At 44.0% G+C, this 20,758-nt stretch overlaps 1 protein-coding gene across 1 annotated transcript in view; it reads right to left on the bottom strand.

The window, feature by feature from the left end:
- The window catches only part of LOC126268020 (multiple epidermal growth factor-like domains protein 6), a 166,608-nt gene that overhangs the window by 63,009 nt on the left and 82,841 nt on the right, over positions 1–20,758 (bottom strand). The window contains exons 6-7 of the mRNA XM_049973432.1: positions 19,835–19,993; positions 339–482 (exon numbers count right to left, since the gene is read on the bottom strand). Coding sequence (XP_049829389.1) covers positions 339–482; positions 19,835–19,993 — 303 coding nt within the window. The remainder of the gene's footprint in view (positions 1–338; positions 483–19,834; positions 19,994–20,758) is intronic.

Raw genomic sequence — 20,758 nt, 5'->3', positions numbered from 1 at the left:
TTCGTCTGAAAGGAATTCGTGTTAGTATTTTGCAGTCGTGACTTATTAAACTGAACTGTTTGGTTTCAGTCTCTTGATGACCTCCTTCGGTAGAGAACTATTTGATAAAAGTTCTGCTGTTTTTTGCAGCACTCGGCTCGTAGGATCCTTGTGATTCTTCTTCAATATTGTCTTGGTTTCAACCATTTGAATTTTATATGAGGAGATTTTTGGACTCCATAAAATTCGTAATAGATCATAAAACACGTTCGAAAATGTAGCGAGACGTCTGAGCCGGTGAACGGGCCAAAGTGTGGCTGACGAAGCGTGTTTTTGTTACGGAGAGAAGAGGCACTCACCGAGTCGGCAGAAGTTGTTGACGGGGTCGGGCGCCCAGCGCGGCCCGCAGTGGCAGGTGGCGCTTCGGGAGCTGTCCGTGACGCCGCAGCGCGCCCCGGCGATGTGCGAGCAGTCGGCGTCCGCTGAGCACGACTCCCCCAGCTCTGCGAAAAACGGTCACACTTACCGTCTACATCACTACCCGTTAACATCTCTTCAGCTTCCAGTGTGCATCAGGGTGTTTAAAACCTGTGCGCCTCGAGCTACACGTGTACCTGATAGTGATGTGTTGTGTACATAGTTCCGCGTAGTCAGCGCGTACACAACTATCCCACCAGAGCGCGCCCCGCTAAGCACAACAATGCAGGCGCAGCGCTCGTCCGTCTCCGCACTACGAGATGGCGCTGTCTTATAGACGGACCGAATTCTGCTTCCTCCGATCCGCGTATTGATATGTAACGCAGCCAATGAGATTGCTGCTAACATAGAACCTTTTCTCCTCACGGATCACACTCGTGCAGTGATACCTAAACGCGTGAGGTATTATAACAAGTGTACAGACCTCCGATTAGTCAGACTCCATTTGTCTGCACCAGTCTGTACCAGTCTGCATTAGCCTGTACCACCACATTGGCGACGAGTATGGGATTAATGTGGTGTGCATACTGTAAGACCTTTGGTACACACACCATCAGATTATTTGTCTCGTCGCTCTAACGAAATAGGCGAGTGTCAGCAATATGTCTCGTGGTCTTATCGTGTCGTGTTTATCTTCTGCCTTTAGGTCAGACGATAGAAATGCCACTTGAATGCTTAGAGTAGCAGATTGACGTTAACCAACTTTAAACAGAACTTGATGAACTTTCACACACATTTATTAAAATAATAAAAACCATAGACACTACGTAACTTGATTCTGGATGCTATTTACTATTGACAATCTGATGTTGCTTTTGTCTGGGTACGTTAATCTTATTCTCACATATCTCTGATACTTGACAAAGTGTCTGTACATTTATCTTCATCGCTATGTACAAGAATATGATAATCTTCTTAGGTGTGCACTGAAACTTGACTATAGACTGGTACAGACTAATGCTGACTGGTACTGACTGGTGCAGACAAATCAGACTGACTAATTGGAGGTCTGTACACTCGTTATAATACCTCGCGCGTTCAGGTATCACTGGGCGAGTATGAACCATGCGGAGAAAAGGTTCTACGTTAGCAGCAATCTCATTGGCTGTGTTACATATTAATACGCCGATTGGCGGAAGCAGAATTTGGTCCGTGTCTAAAGCAGCGCCATCTCATAGTGCGGAGATGGACGAGCGCTGCGCCTGCGCTGTTGTGCTTAGCGGGGCGCGCTTTAGTGGGAAAGTTGCGTACTCGCTGACTACGTGGAACTATGTACACAACATCATGTAATGGCGTTGTGAAAATGGCACCTGACTATGCCGAGGTGGTATGAAATGATCACCCTTCTATCCGAGCTGACTGTGTTGACCGTTGTCTAAGGTGTCATATTCTTTTCTGCTGCAGGCTTCAATTGCCCTGCCCTCACGCTGGACCACAGTGATTGTGGCCAAGAACGGTTAAAATTAAGGACATGACTACATGAAATATACACTGTCTGACAAAAATTTTGAGTGATCAGAAGGGGAAGAGGAAACGAAACGAAACTTACTTGGGGTGAGTTCAAAAATGGTTCAAATGGCTCTGAGCAATGTTGGACTTAACATCCGTGGTTATCAGTCCCCTAGAACTTAGAACTACTTAAACCTAACTAACCTAAGGACATCACACACATCCATAACCGAGGCAGGATTCGAACCTGCGACCGTAGCGGTCACGCGGCTCCAGACTGTAGCGCCTAGAACCGGCTGCCGGCTGCCGGCTGCTGCAGAATCCTTGGACGTATTCTCAGTTCGAATATAACATACTTTCTTGAGACTGAGAAGTTTACGACTACGAATGAGCATGGTTTTAGAAAGCATCGCTAGTGCGAAACTCAACTTGCCCTTTTCTCGCATGATATACTGCGAACTATGGATAAAGGCAACAGATAGATTCCAAATTTATAGATTTCTGGAAAGTGTTTGACACGGTGCCCCACTACAGATTGTTAAGGAACGACCATATGGAATAAGTTCACAAATATCTGAGTGGCTATAAGACTTCTTATGTAATAAACCCAGCTTTTTCTCCTCGAATGTTTAGCAGCGACAAGAGTAACGTCAGGTGTAGATTCAGGGAAGTGTGATAGGACCGCTACTGTTCTCTAGATACGTAAATGATTTCGCGGACAGGGTGGGCATTAATGTGCGGTTGTTTGTTGATGATGCCGTGATGTGCGGTAAGGTGTCGAAGTTGAGTGACTGTAGGAAGATCCAAGAAGACTTAAACAAAATCTGTAATTGGTGTAATGAATGGCAGCTACCTCTAAATGTGGAAAAATGTAAGTTAACGCGGATGAGTAGGGAGAACAAACCTGTAATGTTCGGATACACTATTGCTAGTGTCCTGCTTGACACAGCTAAGTCGTTTAGATATGTGGAAGTAAAGTTGCAGAGCGATGTGCGGTGGAACGAGCACTGTGAGAATTGTGGTAGGAAAGGCGAATGGTCCATTTCGGTTTATTGAGAGAAGAGTGGTTCACCTTTGAAGGAGACCGCATATAGGATGCTGATGCTAGAGTGTTTGGGATCCGCATCAGGTCGGACTGAAGGAAGACATCGAAGTAATTCAGAGGCTAGCTTTTAAATGTGTTACTGGTAGCTTCGAATAACACGTAAGTGTTAAGGAGATGCTTCAGGAACTCAAATGGAAATCCCTGGAGAGAAAGCAACGTTTTTTTCGACGAACACTGTTGAGGAAATTTAGAGAACTGGCATTTGAAGCTGACTGCCGAAAGATTCTTCTACCGCTTATATACATTGGGCATATGGACTAAGAAGACAAGATACGAGAAATTATGGCTTATACGGAGGCCTGTAGAAAGTCGTTTTTCCCTCTCTATGTTTGTCAGTGGAATGGGAGAGGAAATGACTGGTTATGGTGCAGCGTACCCTCCACCACGCACCGTACGGTGGCTTGCGCAGTGTCTACATAGTTGTAGATGTAGATGCAGACATGTAATTGATATCCCGTATACTGGCATTGGGGTGATCAGGGCCCACAGACATTCTGTGTTGTATAAGGGACAGATCTGGTGTTGTGGATGGCCACAGGAGTACCTCAACATCACACAGACAGTTCATAGAGGCACAAATCCTGTGTGGATGGACATTGCCCTGTTGAAAAATGGCATCACAATACTGTCGCAACAGAGGTAACACATGAGGACGCTGGATGTCCATGACCTATCGTTGTACTGTCAGACTTCAAGCCTACGCATTGGGTGGTAATTCGTAGTCAAGTTTTTGTTAGCTGCTGACGAATGGTGCAAAAAGTATGTTACCTGTTCTCGGACGGCAGGCAGAGATGTGAGGGTGTTACACTGTGGTTGGTGCACAATATTGGCTATTATTTTTTGTGGTGGTGAAACGTGATCGACCGCAACGTAAGCGGCAATTATGCTTGCCCTCACGTTCCCAAACAGTCCAACATCGGGGCACTGACACATCAGAATGCCCAAAACCTTTGGATATTGCACAATTCGACTAGCAAGCGACATGGAGACCACGATGAGGCCCTTTCCATCATCTGTCAACTGCTGACAACGCTATCTCACACGAGTACTCGGCATGTCTATGCCCTTCACAGCCACCAGTCAACATCGGACGTTGTTCACGCTGGTTATACCGCATATCCTACCGGAACTAGTAACAACGCTGAACACGAACAACACATAGCGTACGGATCTCCGTGCCGACACGTTCACAGGAGCTCAGTCCGTCAGTTCACCTGATGATGGCGACATGTATGATTGCCGAAATATTGTGCCCGTTGGACACTGTAGACCGGCAGTACACCCGTGGATATTTTGATTATCAAATATGCCGGAAGAAACTCAAGAATCACAACACTAATACATTCCATTCTACCTGTCGCAGAAATTTACAACCCTAATCATTTCTCTATGCCCTAGTGCTGTAGAAGCGAACGAAGTAACGTTGATATCGGCAAGTTTTCCGGGTGCTTCAGACAGTGTATTTGAAGTTTCGTAGAGACAAATGAAAACATTTACGCGAAGTATCAAAAATGGTTCAAATGGCTCTGAGCACTATGTGACTCAACTGCTGTGGTCATCAGTCCCCTAGAACTTAGAACTACTTAAACCTAACCAACCTAAGGACATCACACACATCCATGCCCGAGGCAGCTTTCGAACCTGCGACCGTAGCAGTCGCACAGTTCCGGACGGCGCGCCTAGAACCGCGAGACCACCGTGGCCGGCTACACGAAGTATCGCACACTTAAAAAGTGAGAACGCACTTAAATGAGTGCAAAAACACTGTAGAGATACTTTGGCTTAGTGACCCAAAACAGCGCTCGGCCAATAAGAGAAAGAAAAAAACACAAACCCAGTTATGGAACGTAGACCAATACAGAAGTCAAATGTGGAAAACTGAAGGCGAGCGAGAGTGGGTCCGTGGGTCCGTATAGTAATGGAACAAGCCAGTAAAACATCAAAAATTTTCTTAACGGTGACATACAAGGTGTCTGGGTAAGAGTGTGCAACAATTTAACGGGACATAGAGGATGCTCCCCCTTGAACAATTTGAGGTAGGGAACCTGGGGTAGGAGAGGCCAGCTTAGGGAGATAATAGGAATAAAATGGCATTACTGTGTACTGTTCTGTTTACATTATTTACCTGCAAATGCCATCACTGACACAATGAACGTACCATTTGTACTGTATCTTACAAAATGTGCTGAAACCTATTGCTGTCAACCACAATGCAAGTATGACATTGGCGAACAAAATTTTGACGCACCTGACAAATATATCTGGTGTGTTTCGAATCGCATCACAGGCAGCTTCAATTATGGCAACTAATTCCAGCTTCGTATCCACTGGGGTCTCGTAGACAAGTGACTTTAAGTATCCCCATATGAAATAACCAAGGAAATTCAGGTCAGATGACCTTGCAGGCCATGGAATAGAAACTCCCTTTCCACTCCAGCGACCAGGAAATACCGTAACGGTGCCGCTAAATCTCTCCATCGTATTATATTGTACGTCTCTGAATAGCAATCAGTGATGAACGGGCCTGTCGATTATTCATAGCACTTTCTGTCTTGAGACGATGTAAATAGAATACAACAGAGCCGCCTTATGGACAAGAAAAGTAAAGAAAACCTGCATCATGACTTCCTGGTAATTAGGCTCGTTCTCCTTGTTTCCTCGCAGGAAATAAAGAATGTACACGTAAATATATAGCACAGTACGAGTGAACTTGTACCCATGTTAGTTGTAAAACAGTTGGAAAACAGTAATGCTACACAAAGCGATAGACAAGTATTCTATCCTTAAGCTGCCTTTTCCAACACCAGGTTCCCTACCTCGAATTGATCAGTGGAGCATCCTGTGTCCTGCTACATTTCTAACGCCCCGTATAGGCATCTACGGTCCGGATGTGGATGTAATGCTGAGTTCCTATCGTAATTGTCATGCACCTGTCGTAACTGACGAGCAAAATGATGGTAAACTATTTTGCTCGACAAACCTATTAGTATTTCCTGAAATTCCGGGACCTTAGGCACACAGATAAACTACTCCACATATCTAAACTGTGGAGCCAGGCGGCTGGTATGTACGAACCACGAGCATTGCTTGCAGACGATCAAACCTCGGCACTCAAAGAAAACACACGACCTTTCACAGATGCTGTACAACTTACAGCCTACCTAACTGAGTTCATTAACTGCTTTGGGAGCGCTGCTCATACCCGTTAGATTTCCAGGCACCGAGTTCCAACTGTCGAAGACGCACCATTCAAGTTCTCATACGGTCTTTTCACAAAAATTGTAATTTCGTAGGAAATTACTAACTTATTAATGAAATAGTATGACGATATGCGAAAAGTACGGAAACATTTCCTGTATACTACTCTAAGATCCCGGCTTAAACCGACCTTACCTCATTGAGTTTCCTTACAGCATATATGAAGCGCTTATTTCAATAGTGGTATGAGGCCATTACCTCCACTTTTCTGCCTATAATGCTCCTGCAATTAATGATCCAAACAAACAGAAATAAAGGTTCATCTCTAGCAAGAAGCCATATGCTTAAATATTTCTGGAATCTCAATTGCAGATTTTTCAGCACTCATTTAACTTTAGGACTCTGTATCTCACAATGAACAAAAATGGACTTGTATCACTATTGAAATAAGCCCTTCATATGCCCTATACGTTATGATGTATTCATAAACAAAACGAACTAGGGTTACCACCCTGCATTACTGCACATATATTTTTAATTAAGAATTGTTAGATTTTTTTATATGCACCCTTACGCAGTTTCTTAAAAAATACAGACAATAAAGAGTAGAAGATGTACATAAAACGCCAAGGTAAGGTTGCCTTCTTTTCCAGGCAATAAAGAAAGGTGGCCATGTACAAACACGTAAACGTGTAATAGTAAATTACCCTCATCGAATTTACTTGTACACTCATGCATAAAATACACTCCTGGAAATTGAAATAAGAACACCGTGAATTCATTGTCCCAGGAAGGGGAAACTTTATTGACACATTCCTGGGGTCAGATACATCACATGATCACACTGACAGAACCACAGGCACATAGACACAGGCAACAGAGCATGCACAATGTCGGCACTAGTACAGTGTATATCCACCTTTCGCAGCAATGCAGGCTGCTATTGTCCCATGGAGACGATCGTAGAGATGCTGGATGTAGTCCTGTGGAACGGCTTGCCATGCCATTTCTACCTGGCGCCTCAGTTGGACCAGCGTTCGTGCTGGATGTGCAGACCGCGTGAGACGACGCTTCATCCAGTCCCAAACATGCTCAATGGGGGACAGATCCGGAGATCTTGCTGGCCAGGATAGTTGACTTACACCTTCTAGAGCACGTTGGGTGGCACGGGATACATGCGGACGTGCATTGTTCTGTTGGAACAGCAAGTTCCCTTGCCGGTCTAGGAATGGTAGAACGATGGGTTCGATGACGGTTTGGATGTACCGTGAACTATTCAGTGTCCCCTCGACGATCACCAGAGGTGTACGGCCAGTGTAGGAGATCGCTCCCCACACCATGATGCCGGGTGTTGGCCCTGTGTGCCTCGGTCGTATGCAGTCCTGATTGTGGCGCTCACCTGCACGGCGCCAAACACGCATACGACCATCATTGGCACCAAGGCAGAAGCGACTCTCATCGCTGAAGACGACACGTCTCCATTCGTCCCTCCATTCACGCCTGTCGCGACACCACTGGAGGCGGGCTGCACGATGTTGGGGCGTGAGCGGAAGACGGCCTAACGGTGTGCGGGACCGTAGCCCAGCTTCATGGAGACGGTTGCGAATGGTCCTCGCCGATACCCCAGGAGCAACAGTGTCCCTAATTTGCTGGGAAGTGGCGGTGCGGTCCCCTACGGCACTGCGTAGGATCCTACGGTCTTGGCGTGCATCCGTGCGTCGCTGCGGTCCGGTCCCAGGTCGACGGGCACGTGCACCTTCCGCCGACCACTGGCGACAACGTCGATGTACTGTGGAGACCTCACGCCCCACGTGTTGAGCAATGCGGCGGTACGTCCACCCGGCCTCCCACATGCCCACTATACGCCCTCGCTCAAAGTCCGTCAACTGCACATACGGTTCACGTCCACGCTGTCGCGGCATGCTACCAGTGTTAAAGACTGTGATGGAGCTCCGTATGCCACGGCAAACTGGCTGACACTGACGGCGGTGGTGCACAAATGCTGCGTAGCTAGCGCGATTCGACGGCCAACACCGCGGTTCCTGGTGTGTCCGCTGTGCCGTGCGTGTGATCATTGCTTGTACAGCCCTCTCGCAGTGTCCGGAGCAAGTATGGTGGGTCTGACACACCGGTGTCAATGTGTTCTTTTTTCCATTTCCAGGAGTGTATAAATAATTTTATTTCTAACACGATGGTATAGGGCTGCCTTAGCAAATGTGGGCTTATCATTGGGCTGTCGCAGTTTTAAGTTGCAATAACTCAGTACGAGAGCGTGGTGTGTCAGAGAAACACTGAATAGACAAACCCACATGCGGTAGAGAAAGACGCAGACTAACTGTTGTGTGTGTGACAGTTGCCGAGTAAAAGAGACTGCACGTGCTCACTTCTCTGTGTAACTGTGTATCCCTTGCAAGCGCTGCCAAGCGACTGGCTCGTACTTACAAACGCACTGTGCATTGTAAATATGGAATGTAGAGATATCCTCATAACGCAAATCTGCACTCAGTGCTTGGCGTTTCGGAGCATGAAATAACTTCCACTGAATGAAACGCACGGTATAGTAAAAATAAGGAATATTCACTTATCTTCCGGAGTTTACCTATTTACGTATAAAATAGGATTAATAAATGAAGAAAATAAATCAACATTTTAAAATATGTTTAACACATTTTTTTGTAACAGAAGCAATGTGATTTATTGTACAATTTGAAACACAAAGATTTCAGATACTAGTAGTTATTCAGAATCTGATGCATCAAAAGTTGAAATATTGAAATCAGATTCTGAGGGATTGTTGTCATTACTATCCCTGTCCATAGCCCATAAAATTTCGTGAACTTGTAAGAGTGTTGGGACGCTGAAGATTGGCTTTATATAGCCATTACGTATTTCCCACAAGGTTCAGGCTTTAGTTTTACACAAAAAGATTCCGCGGCATTAAGCCACATAGAACATAGGCTACATAAACTGTGCTTATTTTATTTTTTTATTTTCTGTTTTAACGTTTTCCAACGTGGTGGAATTATATTTGAATTGAAGCTTTTTATTTTTTTCATAAATTGTTCACCATCTGTTTTGGCTGAATAATTCGTTTGGAAAATACGAGACCTTACATCATTAATATCTTTGCACTGCTTTATGCCATAGGTAAGAGCACTATGGAACTATTTCAGTTTTTTCGTCAACGAAAACGTGGGCCTCATCTGTTAATGAGGCGAAGGGTTTGTCTACATTTCGACTTTTGCAAAAATTTAAAACGATCTGACTTTTCCATTACTGCAGAAAACTGCGATGTAATCGGCGTTTTGCAAATGCGTAGAATGGTGCAAAACATAATGAGGATCCCAAATTCAATGCTTATTTTGTGCAGTTGATACAGTTAAGGTCTTTATTGCTTTTTTTCTTAGTTGCTGAAGCTGCCTACCAAATTTCAGATTCAGGGACTTTATGAAAATTAACCAGCCAAATTATTATATCTTCAGTACCAGAGGCATCAACTACAATTACTGAAGTTGGTGGCACTTTGCTAGCATGAAACATAATCCACGTATCCGCTTTCTCACGTTGACATTCATAAACAATTTCTTTTGTTTTCACGACATAAGTTTCATTTATTTGATAAGAGTAGCACAGAATTTCATCAGTTATAAGGACATCTTTAGTTTGCGTTACTAATGCCAAATGGTCATTCTCCCCATAATCGTCTAAGAACTGTACCAAAGCCTCCTTAAAAGATAATTCTTGACATTCCCAAAAAATCAGTAGGTCTGGGTTGTAGAGGTCCTTTAACTATGTCGGGAATATCAAACACTTGTCGATTTTGATGTTCAATATCTTTGATAGAAGGCGCTAAATAGCGATCAAATATAATATGTGTCTTTGCAGCATTACTTGAACAAGGTTTTATGAGGTTATGATCAGCTGCTTTAATCAACGTTTGTGGTAAGGAGGAGCCGATCTGCTATAAGAAGTACGGGGGCGTTCCATAAGTAATGCAACACATTTTTTTCTCGTCCTATTTCTGTTGAAGAAATGCAGATTTTGTTGTGGGGCGTCGTAGAATATTCCCCGCGTCAGCCGCTATAGACTCACGAGGCTCCGATACGTGGCAGCGCCAATACGTAGCCTTCAGAACGGTGTCTGCAAAGGAGGTGCGTCCCAAGCAGACAGCTGTCATTGAGTTTCTTTTGCGGAAAACCAGAGTATCGCAGATGTTTAAAGGTGCTTGCAGAGTGTCTACGGAGAGCTGCCAGTGAACGAAAGCACGGTGAGTCGTTGGGCGAGGCTTCTGTCATCATTGTGAGAACCTGTCCGATCTCCTTCGTACCGGCGGGCGCACACAGCTGTGACTTGTGCAATGATGGAACGTGCGGACACTCTCATTTGACGAGATCGATGGATCACAGTCAAACACCTCGCTGCTCAACTTTTAGTTCTCCACGACAACACATGGTTCTACACGAGACGAGCTGACAAAACTTCATTCAAATGTTTTTCCTAATCTACCCTACAGCCTGGATTTCGTACATTCCGACCTCCGTCCTTTTGGCCCAATGAGGATGAACTCCGGGGAAAGCATACGTCGATGATGGGGAGGTTACTGATGCAGCGAGACTTTGGCTACGACGTCAACCAGTAGAGTGTTACCATGCGGGTGTACCATATAGTAGGTGGCGTAAGGCTGTCGCAACGAGCGGAGTTTAGGTTTGGAGCCAAAATAGTGGGGAATAATTTGCTGTACTGGAATCCCGAGTAAAACTAGCCTTCTGTCAGAAAAAAAATCCTGCATCAGTTATTGAACGTTCCTCAAGATTCATCTACTATTTCAACGTTGATTTTTGTTGGTTGAACCATGTTGTCTTGAGGCTTGACTGTCTTGGCTGATATGGATTTGTCTGTCTTCAACATTTCAACGGTGCATAGAACAGGCAGAATTGGTAATCATAGAAACGTCACCATTCTACGCATTTTTTGTCAAGGTTAATTGCGAGTAGCCAACCACTGGTGACTCGTTCCATTTTTAGTACTGAGCGTTTATCTTTATTCACCTGAACTCAGGAGGTGCCCTGTGACGCGAAATTAACATTTAAGAATATCGGCTTCTGTAATCTTCCAATGACAGGACTGCATCCAGAAAGAAGACTTAACTTTTGTTGGCTGATTTAAAAGTAAGCGGGAAATCAGTAACATCGGATGATGCCCCTTTACATGTAGAAATGTTAAACAAGACATTTATATCGATACTATCATCAAATGTACTGATGGCGCTTTTAATTGTTTTAATAGTACTGTGAAGACTTCCTTTATCTTTCTTGTTCTAATTTTTGCAAAGATTATGATGTATCATCTTGTGAGAAGCCAAGATCATCCTTGACAGCAGTCAATAGTTTCGTTTTCGTACTATGGCTGAAAGCCTATCTTCGCCGCGCAGGTATGGAGCTCGCGGTACGCCTATTATCTGAGCATAGATCTGCGTTTTGGGCGTGATTCTAAGCTCCATATATACAACACACAATCATTTCGCGGTGAGTTAATATGCACAAGCCAGCCGCTTGGATGAGCTGCAACAGCGGTTGCAAGAAAACTGTGCGCGTTTTAGCGGCCCACTACCTTGGACTCTGGTTACACGGAGAAATGAGCATGGACAGTCTCTTTTACGCGCCGACTGTAACAAACATAATTGTTGATCTGCTGCTTTATCCATCGCGCATGGTTTTCCACCGCACCACGCTTTCGTATTCAGTTATTGCATCTTGAAACAGCGACAACCCTAAGATATACCCATTTTCGCTAAGTCAACCTTATACCATTGTGTTCATAATAAAGTTATTTACATTTTATATACGATGGTATAAGTAAATTCGATGAGGGTAATTTACTATTACACGCTTACCGGTTTGTATCTGGCAACCTTCCATTATTGCCTGTAAAAAGATTGGCAACCTTATCTCGGCGTTCTATGTATATCTACTCTTGACTGATGGTAATTGTTTTAAAAAACTGCATAAGGGTAGGTATCCAAAAAAGTCAACAAAACAATTTTAAGTAAAAATATCTGTGTAGGGATGCGGGGTGGCAACCATAGCACGTTGTTTACTTATACATTAAGATCTATAAAATAATTTTATGAGGAAATTAGATGAGGGAAGGTCGGTTTAAGTCGAGATCTTTGATTATATCTACGTACCACCGTTAACTATTTAGTATGTCTCGTCCATCTTTAAACCACACATAAAATTAAATTTATGTGTTACTTTGGGCCTCAAAGGAAGGTAGGAACATTTTTATGTTTAGCAAAAGTGACAAAAAGCAGATTCCAGAGTACTTGATGGCTCAACACAAAAGTTTTGTCTCAAGTACAGATAGTGTTGAGGATTAGTGGACAAAGTTCAAAACCATCGTACAATATGCGTTAGATGAGTACGTGCCGAGCAAGATCGTAAGAGATGGAAAAGAGCCACAGTGGTACAACAACCGAGTTAGAAAACGTCTGCGGAAGCAAAGGGAACTTCACAGCAAACAAAAAACATAGCCAAAGCCTTGCAGACAAAAATTACTCGAAGCGAAATGTAGTGTGAGGAGGGCTATGCGAGATACGTTCAATGAATTCGAAAGTAAAGTTCTATGTACTGACTTGGCACAAAATCCTAAAAAATTTTGGTCTTATGTCAAAGCGGTAGGTGGATCAAAACAAAATGTCCAGACACTATGTGACCAAAATGGTACTGAAACAGAGGATGACAGACTAAAGGTCGAAATACTAAATGTCTTTTTTCAAAGCTGTTTCACACAGGAAGACTGCACTTTAGTTCCTCCTCTAGATTGTCGCACAGTTCACAAAATGGTAGATCTCGAAATAGACGACAGAGGGATAGAGAAACAATTAAAATCACTCAAAAGAGGAAAGGCCGCTGGACCTGATGGGATACCAGTTCGATTTTACACAGCGTACGCGAAGGAACTAGCCCACCTTCTTGCAGCGCTGTACCGTAGGTCTCTAGAAGAGGGTAGCGTTCCAAAGGATTGGAAAAGGGCACAGGTCATCCCCGTTTTCAAGAAGGGACATCGAACACATGTGCAAAACTATATACCTATATCTCTAAAGCCTATCAGTTGTAGAATTTGGGAACACGTATTATATTTGAGTATAATGACTTTTGTGGAGACTAGAAATCTACTCTGTATGAATCAGCATGAATTTCGAAAATGACGATCGTGTGAAACCCAGCTCGCGCTATTCATCCACGAGACTAATAGGGCCATAGACATGGGTTCCCAGGTAGATGCCGTCTTTCTTGACTTCCGCAAGGCGTTCGATACAGTTCCCCACAGTCGTTTAATGAAGAAAGTAAGAGCATATGTACTATCAGACCAATTGTGTGATTGAATTGAAGAGTTCCTAGATAACAGAACGCAGCATGTCATTCTCAATGGAGAGAAGTCCTCCAAAGTAAGAGTGATTTCAGGTATGCCGCAGGGGAGTGTCATAGGACTGTTGGTATTCACAATATACATAAATGACCTTTTGGATGACATCGGAAGTTCACTGAGGCTTTTTGTGGATGATGCTGTGGTATATCGAGAGGTTGTAACAATGGAATGCAAGAGGATCTGCAGCGAATTGACGCATGGTGCAGGGAATGGCAATTGAATCTCAATGTCGACAAGTGTAATGTGCTCCGAATACATAGAAAGAAAGATCCCTTATCATTTAGCTACAATACAGCAGGTCAGCAACTGGAAGCAGTTAATTCCATAAATTATCTGGGAGTGCGCATTAGGAGTGATTAAAATGGAATGATCATATAACGTTGATCGACGGTAAAGGAGATGCCAGACTGAGATTCATTGGAAGAATCCTAAGGGAATGCAATCCGAAAACAAAGGAAATAGGTTACAGTACGCTTGTTCGCCCACTGCTTGAATACTGCTCAGAAGTGTGGGATCCGTACCAGATAGGGTTGATAGAAGAGATTGAGAAGATCCAACAGAGAGCAGCGCGCTTCGTTACAGGATCACTTAGTAATCGCGATCGCGTTACGGAGATGATAGATAAACTCCAGTGGAAGCCTCTGCAGGAGAGACGCTCAGTAGCTCGGTACGGGCTTTTGTTGAAGTTTCGAGAACATACCTTCACCGAGGAGTATAGCAGTATATTGCTCCCTGCTACGTATATCCCGCGAAGAGAACATGAGGATAAAATCAGAGAGATTAGAGCCACACACCGTCAGGTGGCTTGCGGAGTATGGATGTAGATGTACATGTAGAAAGGCTTCCTATGCTGTAATTACCCTGATTATTTATTAAATTTCGCCCCGCCGCCGGGTGAGTGTAGTATCACAACTTTAGAAGCGGAACTGAAACTGATAGTATTTCCTTAATTTATACTTTGCAGGTAAGCTGATGAGAAATGGCAAAAGGAAAAAAGAAAAAGTGAATCAGTTGCAAACTAAATGATTCTCGGAGGGTCAGATATATGGTATAGAAAATTAAAAATAACTTTTGACGAAATTAAAAGCGAAGGCGCCAACATTAAGAGTGCAAAAGGGACGTCACCGTTAGAGGTAGAGGACCGAGAGGCTGGCAGGGAAGAGTACACTGAGGGCCTCTACGAGTGGGAGAAACTGTCTGATGACGAAGAAATGAAACCACAGAATGTGAAGTCTTTGAGTCAGAGACGGTAAAAGCCTTGGAAGACTTGCGAACAGACAAGACAGAAGTAATAAATAACAATGCTGTGGAATTTCTGAAATCATTGGAAGAAGATAATATTTGTGAAACTGGTGACATACCATCGGAGTTTCGGAAGAATGTAATCCACACAATACTTAAGATATCAAAGCCAGCTAAGTCTGTAATCGCACGCCTAGCTAAACGGCTCAGGTACCCAAGTTATTGACAAGAACCATACGCAGAAGAATGAGAAAGAAAACTGACGATCTGATGGATGACCAGTAAAGGTACCAGAGAAACAGTTCTGACGTTGCACTTGATAACGGACTCGAGACTTGGAAGAAATGAAGACATCTTAATAAGACTTGTGAAAAAAAAGAGTTGGATAACGTAAAATGCTGCCAGATATTTTAGATCCTCAGAAAAATACTTATAATCTATAAGGAAGAACGGGAAATACACGTGATGTATAAGAATCAAGAGGGTGAAACATGAGTGGAAGAGCAAGAGCGAAGTGCTCAGATTAAAAAAGGCATAAATCAGGGGTGCGGTCTTTCTCTTGTACTGTCAATCTGTAAATTGAAAGGAAAAGACGGAATGAACGAAATATTCAAAAGACCAAACATTTAAATGTGGGGCCTATAAATATCATGAAGGCATCCATTCTTTATTTTCCCGTCCTCGATTATTTATTGGATATAATCCAATCTGTGTCTTCCCATACAGTATTTAACGTCTAGAGCAATTTCTAGTACTTTCTTAACACGTCCTACCCTTCTATCCCTTGCAATACGAAGAAAACGAAGAATCGTTGCTGGGGTAGAATGATTTCCTCCCAGTACTTTTTAATTCAGTTTATTAGTCAGCGCGTAAAGTCAGAGGGTTCTCCACATTAATTTGAATGTTATGCAAGTTATAAATTTGCTGTAAACGTAGCATCAGTTAAAGCAATTGTAAAATTTCTAATTTTAGGAGGCGTAATATTCAAACCCACTTCCAAATTTAGTTGATACTTCGTTTCGTGGTGTCTGGCGTAAGAACTGGAGTGAGGTACAGGCGGCAAACTGTGCAATGAGGACCGATTCCGTGAGACATTGCTCCAATTTAGTAGTCGGATAATCTGATTGGCTTCCACGACAGGTGCTGTTGTTATTACCCTTGGGGCAGGGCGCCAAATCTCTACTTTTAATTTATTAATATTTTAAAAGCATTACCTAGATTTAGTTGACAATCATACTCGTTATCCACTCAGTAATAAGCTACCATCCACTCACATCAGTTTTTATTTTAAAAACCACATTTAGTAACATTAGAATGACGATAAACAGCCGAAGCACTTCGTGCGTCATCGGCTTCCACCAAAACAGTTAAGTGATTCGTGTTGACCGATACAGTTGGGCGCCGGCCGCTGTAGGCGAGCGGTTCTAGGGGCTTCAGTCCGGAACCGTGCTGCTGCTACTGTCGCAGGTTCGAATCCTGGATCGGGCATGGAAGTGTGTGGTGTCCTTAGGTTAGTTAGGTTTAAGTGGTTCTAAGTCTAGGGGGCTGATGACCTCAGACGTTAAGTCCCATAGTGCTTAGAGCCATTTGAACCCTTTGATCCAGTTGGTAAGGAGGGGCCATAAGGTACAGTTCGATTTAGGAGCCGCCCGATTAGGATCTGAGATACGTAATGATCTTAAGCAATCGGGACTGCTCGAGCATGGGAGAGAGTAGAGTGTAGAACGTGTATGTAACTTCTGCACGATATATATTCAATATAACAGAATTATTAGTGTTACATACATGAACTGTGAAATCTGTGGACTTGTAGACATACGTTTGTGATATATCTTGTTACCACTCTTAGCTCCTCTGTGTGTGATGAAGGTGTTAAAAAGCTATTGGCCTTCCACTTAACTTTGGATACTTAGTTAGTAACGTAGTGGGTCTTAGCCAACTTACCAGTACATTTCAGAGCATCACATCGCGAGAAACGCATTAGGAACCCGACTGCTACTTCTGTGCAAAAACAAGAAGTTCTTTAGAAGACGTCAGGTGGGTGGACAGTTACAGAATCTCAGTGTTCTCCTTTCTTGCGGCAGAGAGCAAATGGGCTCCTCACGTGTCTTAAATTTCCAGTACAAATGGATGCTATCTGTGCTATCTGTGGTAACACACATGAAGTAATGAATAAGTACTGCGCATGTTGCACTGCACACTTACAGTCGCTAAAAGTATTCATTCTGCCATCTACTTCATTTCATCGCTGTAAACTGATGCAGATGGACACTTGACACAATTTTAGTGAATCCTATCGTTATGAGGCCGTATCAAATTCTTGTCGGGTTCCCAGCCGGATCAAACTGACATCTGAGCACAATATTTCAGCGGTCCACCTGGCCTCCATCATCAGGTGAGAAAAGCTACGCTGTTCTCACCGATAACTGATTCCACTCGCAAATGACTGCACCTTCATATGCATCGGAAGTACAACTGCGCATGCGCTAGATACAGTGCGCACGCGCGAAATCATTCCTGCTGCCCCCTGGCGCAAGAAGAGTTGCAGCGCCTCCGGTGGTGAACACTGTTGAAGACGATATATCGGTACAAATGATTCTTCGTAGCCGGCCGAGTTAGATACCGTTGTTTCTTCATATCTGATAAAACCGGATTCCACGTTTTACATAGCGGGTATCCATTATCACGATTAATGATATTATTTGCTAGTCTGATTTCGACAGAGTCTTTTAAAACACAATCCTAGTACCGCGAAGCATTTGTAACGACTTGTGTCTCATTGTATAGCATCCTGTATCCCTCTGTAAGGAAATGCTCAGCCACCGTAGATTTATCTGGTTGTAATAATAGCATACGGCGATGGCGTTCAATACACCTGTCGTTGACGGTACGAGTAGTTTGGGCAAGGTAAATTTTTCCGCACTCACACGGTATTTTGTAAACGCCAGATTCCCTCAAACCTAAATCATCTATAACAGAGCCAAGAAGTGCTGGAATCTTAGCTGGCGGACGAAAAACACATCTGATCTCATATTTCTTCAAAAGTCTACCTAACTTGGCGGACACGTTCTCAGCAAACAGAAGAAAAGCCACGTACCTAAAGGTGTCTTTAGAAGGTTCAGGTAGAGGTCCAAACTCAAAAGCACGTCGAATTTGTCTGCCCGTATAGCCGTCATTATTGAATACGTCCTTAATTATTTGTAACGATACATCGTTTTCAGCAATATTCACCACCGGAGGCGCTGTAACTCTTTTTGCGCCAGGGGGCAGCAGGAATGATTGAGCGCGTGCACACTGTATCTATCGCATGCGCTGTTGTACATCCGATGCATATATAGGTGTAGTCATTTGTGAGTGGAACACAACCGCCTCTGCCTCCTGAAACTCCTGTCCGGCTGGACGTGGTGTCTGCATCCTTCCACTATACTTCACACCTACAAATCCTTGATCCGCCCCATCCCCATCCTCTGTTACGCCAGCGTAGCTTGGATTTCCGCCCCTCCCCGGTTCTATACAGCCCTCCAAATCCTCGAACGCCATGCTCTCTTCCTCGCCTTCTGCATTCGCCTTCCTTCCCCCACGCGCATCCTCTAACCTCATACCCTTCCCTCACCTTCTCTTTTTCCTTGAACATATCCCCTGGTGTCTCCCTTCCTCTCCACCCCCAACCAGTTGCCGCGCCTTTATCGTTGTGTCCCACCCTCTCTCCATCTCCACACCCTCCATCTCCTTTCCCAACGCAATTTCCACCGTCTACCCCTCCCGGATGATCTGACATCTACCATTCCTACCACCTCTAACCCCATCTTCCTGCACCCGCATCTCGTGGTCGTGCAGTAGTGGTAGCGTTCTCGCTTCCCGCGCCTGGGTTCGCAGGTTCGATTCCCGGCAGGGTCAGAGATTTTCTCTGCCTCGTGATGGCTGATTGTTGTGTGATGTCCTTAGGTTAGTTAGGTTTAAGTAGTTCTAAGTTCTAGGGGACTGATGACCATAGATGTTAAGTCCCATAGTGCTCAGAGCCTTTTGAACCATCTTCCTGCCTCCTCCTCAGGGTTCCCTCTCCTTCCCCCCTCTCTCCTCCTGAGCGTCTTCCCCCTCTTACTCCCCCTCCCTCTCTTGTGTCCCCTTTCAGTATCTCTGCACTCCCTCCTGCCCTGTCTTCCCTCTTCATCTTCCACCCCGAGTGTCTCCTGTCTCTTAGTGTACCTGCTGACGCACCTATTCTCTTCGTCCCGCCGCTTCCCCTGCTGCTCCTTGTTCTCCCCTCCTTTTCCATCCTTTCTGACCTTTCCCTCGGCAGGTCCCACCTGGCAGTTTTGTTCTTCGTCGTGTGTGCTACAGTTGGGTTTTAAGTGAGTTGTTCTGGAGTGTTTTTAATACTGTGGTCGACTTTTAACCTGTGCATGTCGATTCAGTGTCTTCTCTGTGTTTTAAGAACCGCCAACTGTGTTTTTTGACTTTCTGGTGACTTTTTTAACTGTCCCCCATGAACGTCGCCATGTCAGTCTATTTTTACCTCCATTTTCTCCCTTTACTCTGTTTTATGTTCCCCCTTTTTATCGCCTTATGTATGTAACGTTTTATTCTTATTTTAGTTGCCATGTCACTCAGCTGAAGAGTGGCGGATTGTGCCGCTGACAGCCCTCCCCTGCCCATATGGGCCAGAGGAATAAAATCGCAATAAAGAAAAAAAGCAGTTATCGGTGAGAGCAGCGTACCTTATCTCACCTGATGATGGTGGCCAGGTGGACCGCTGAAATATTGTGCTCAGATGACAGTCTGACCCGGCTGGAAACCCGACAAGAAACTGATATACTAATTCGCCGGGAAAGTCTACATAGATACGATATGAGGCCATACTTTCGAGCACGTACCACTGCGTAAACATGCCTATCAAGTATGTATGGAATGAGTCGCTATGCCGGCAATCACTACATTGTGAAAGAGACTCACCCAGTTTGCAGGCGCCGTCGCTGTCCCGGAAGAAGCCTGCTTTGCAGGCACAGGTTTCCAGCACAGAGCAAGTCTCCCCGAAGCCACACTGTGTGTCGTTGTAGCAGGTCGTATTGCCGCACGTTGAATTGCCGCACATCGTATTCAACGGGATCACGTCTGTAAATACGGTGTCAGTTAAAAGCGTACATTATGAATCCGCTACCCTGCAAAAGGAGGTACTGTTTGCAAAATGTTACGAAAAGAGAGACATAATAGTACGTGTCCCTTATAAAAATTCACTGTGACACAATGACAAAGACTTTACTGTACTGTAGAGAGCTAACCTCCTGTGACTATTTAGTTATCTGATGCATTTTCCATATTCTATGGTTTTAAAAAGCAAAGCGATGTACATCTCACTTTTGTACTTCTTTCTATTGTAGATTCCAGACGAGAAGGTTCTGTATATTTTGTTATCATAGTTATTAATTAAAAAAAACTAAATGCTTAGACAACACCTTATACTTTATTAAACATATTGTACTTAGCACCATGCTCAAATCATCCAAAACTTGTATTTTCACCCTGTAGCGTGACACCATTTCAAATTTCAATATCCATCAATAGAGCCTGCAGTTGATGATGTTATCGACGTCCGTTTAGTTTGTTATTATCATCCAAATTGTTATTTGCATTGAAAACTAACAGAAACTTTTCTGCTCTCCAACAAAGACTTATGTGCCTTATGATTCTGTTTTATTAACAGGTATTTAATCAGTTCAAGGTACCAGACGAAGAAAAAGAATTTTATTCCTTATTGTCGTTAGTGTGATGCGACCTTATTTCGTGAACATTTTACTTCTGGTTCTAAAAACATTCAAAAGCCTAAACTGGTCGGAACAAGGCAGCATTACATCCCGAACTACGTTTGTTTCAAGACAA

Source organism: Schistocerca gregaria, chromosome 4 (assembly GCF_023897955.1).
Source record: "Schistocerca gregaria isolate iqSchGreg1 chromosome 4, iqSchGreg1.2, whole genome shotgun sequence".
NCBI lineage: Eukaryota > Metazoa > Arthropoda > Insecta > Orthoptera > Acrididae > Schistocerca > Schistocerca gregaria.
Note: the sequence above shows the minus strand (reverse complement) of the source record. Positions and strands in the feature narration are given on the sequence as shown.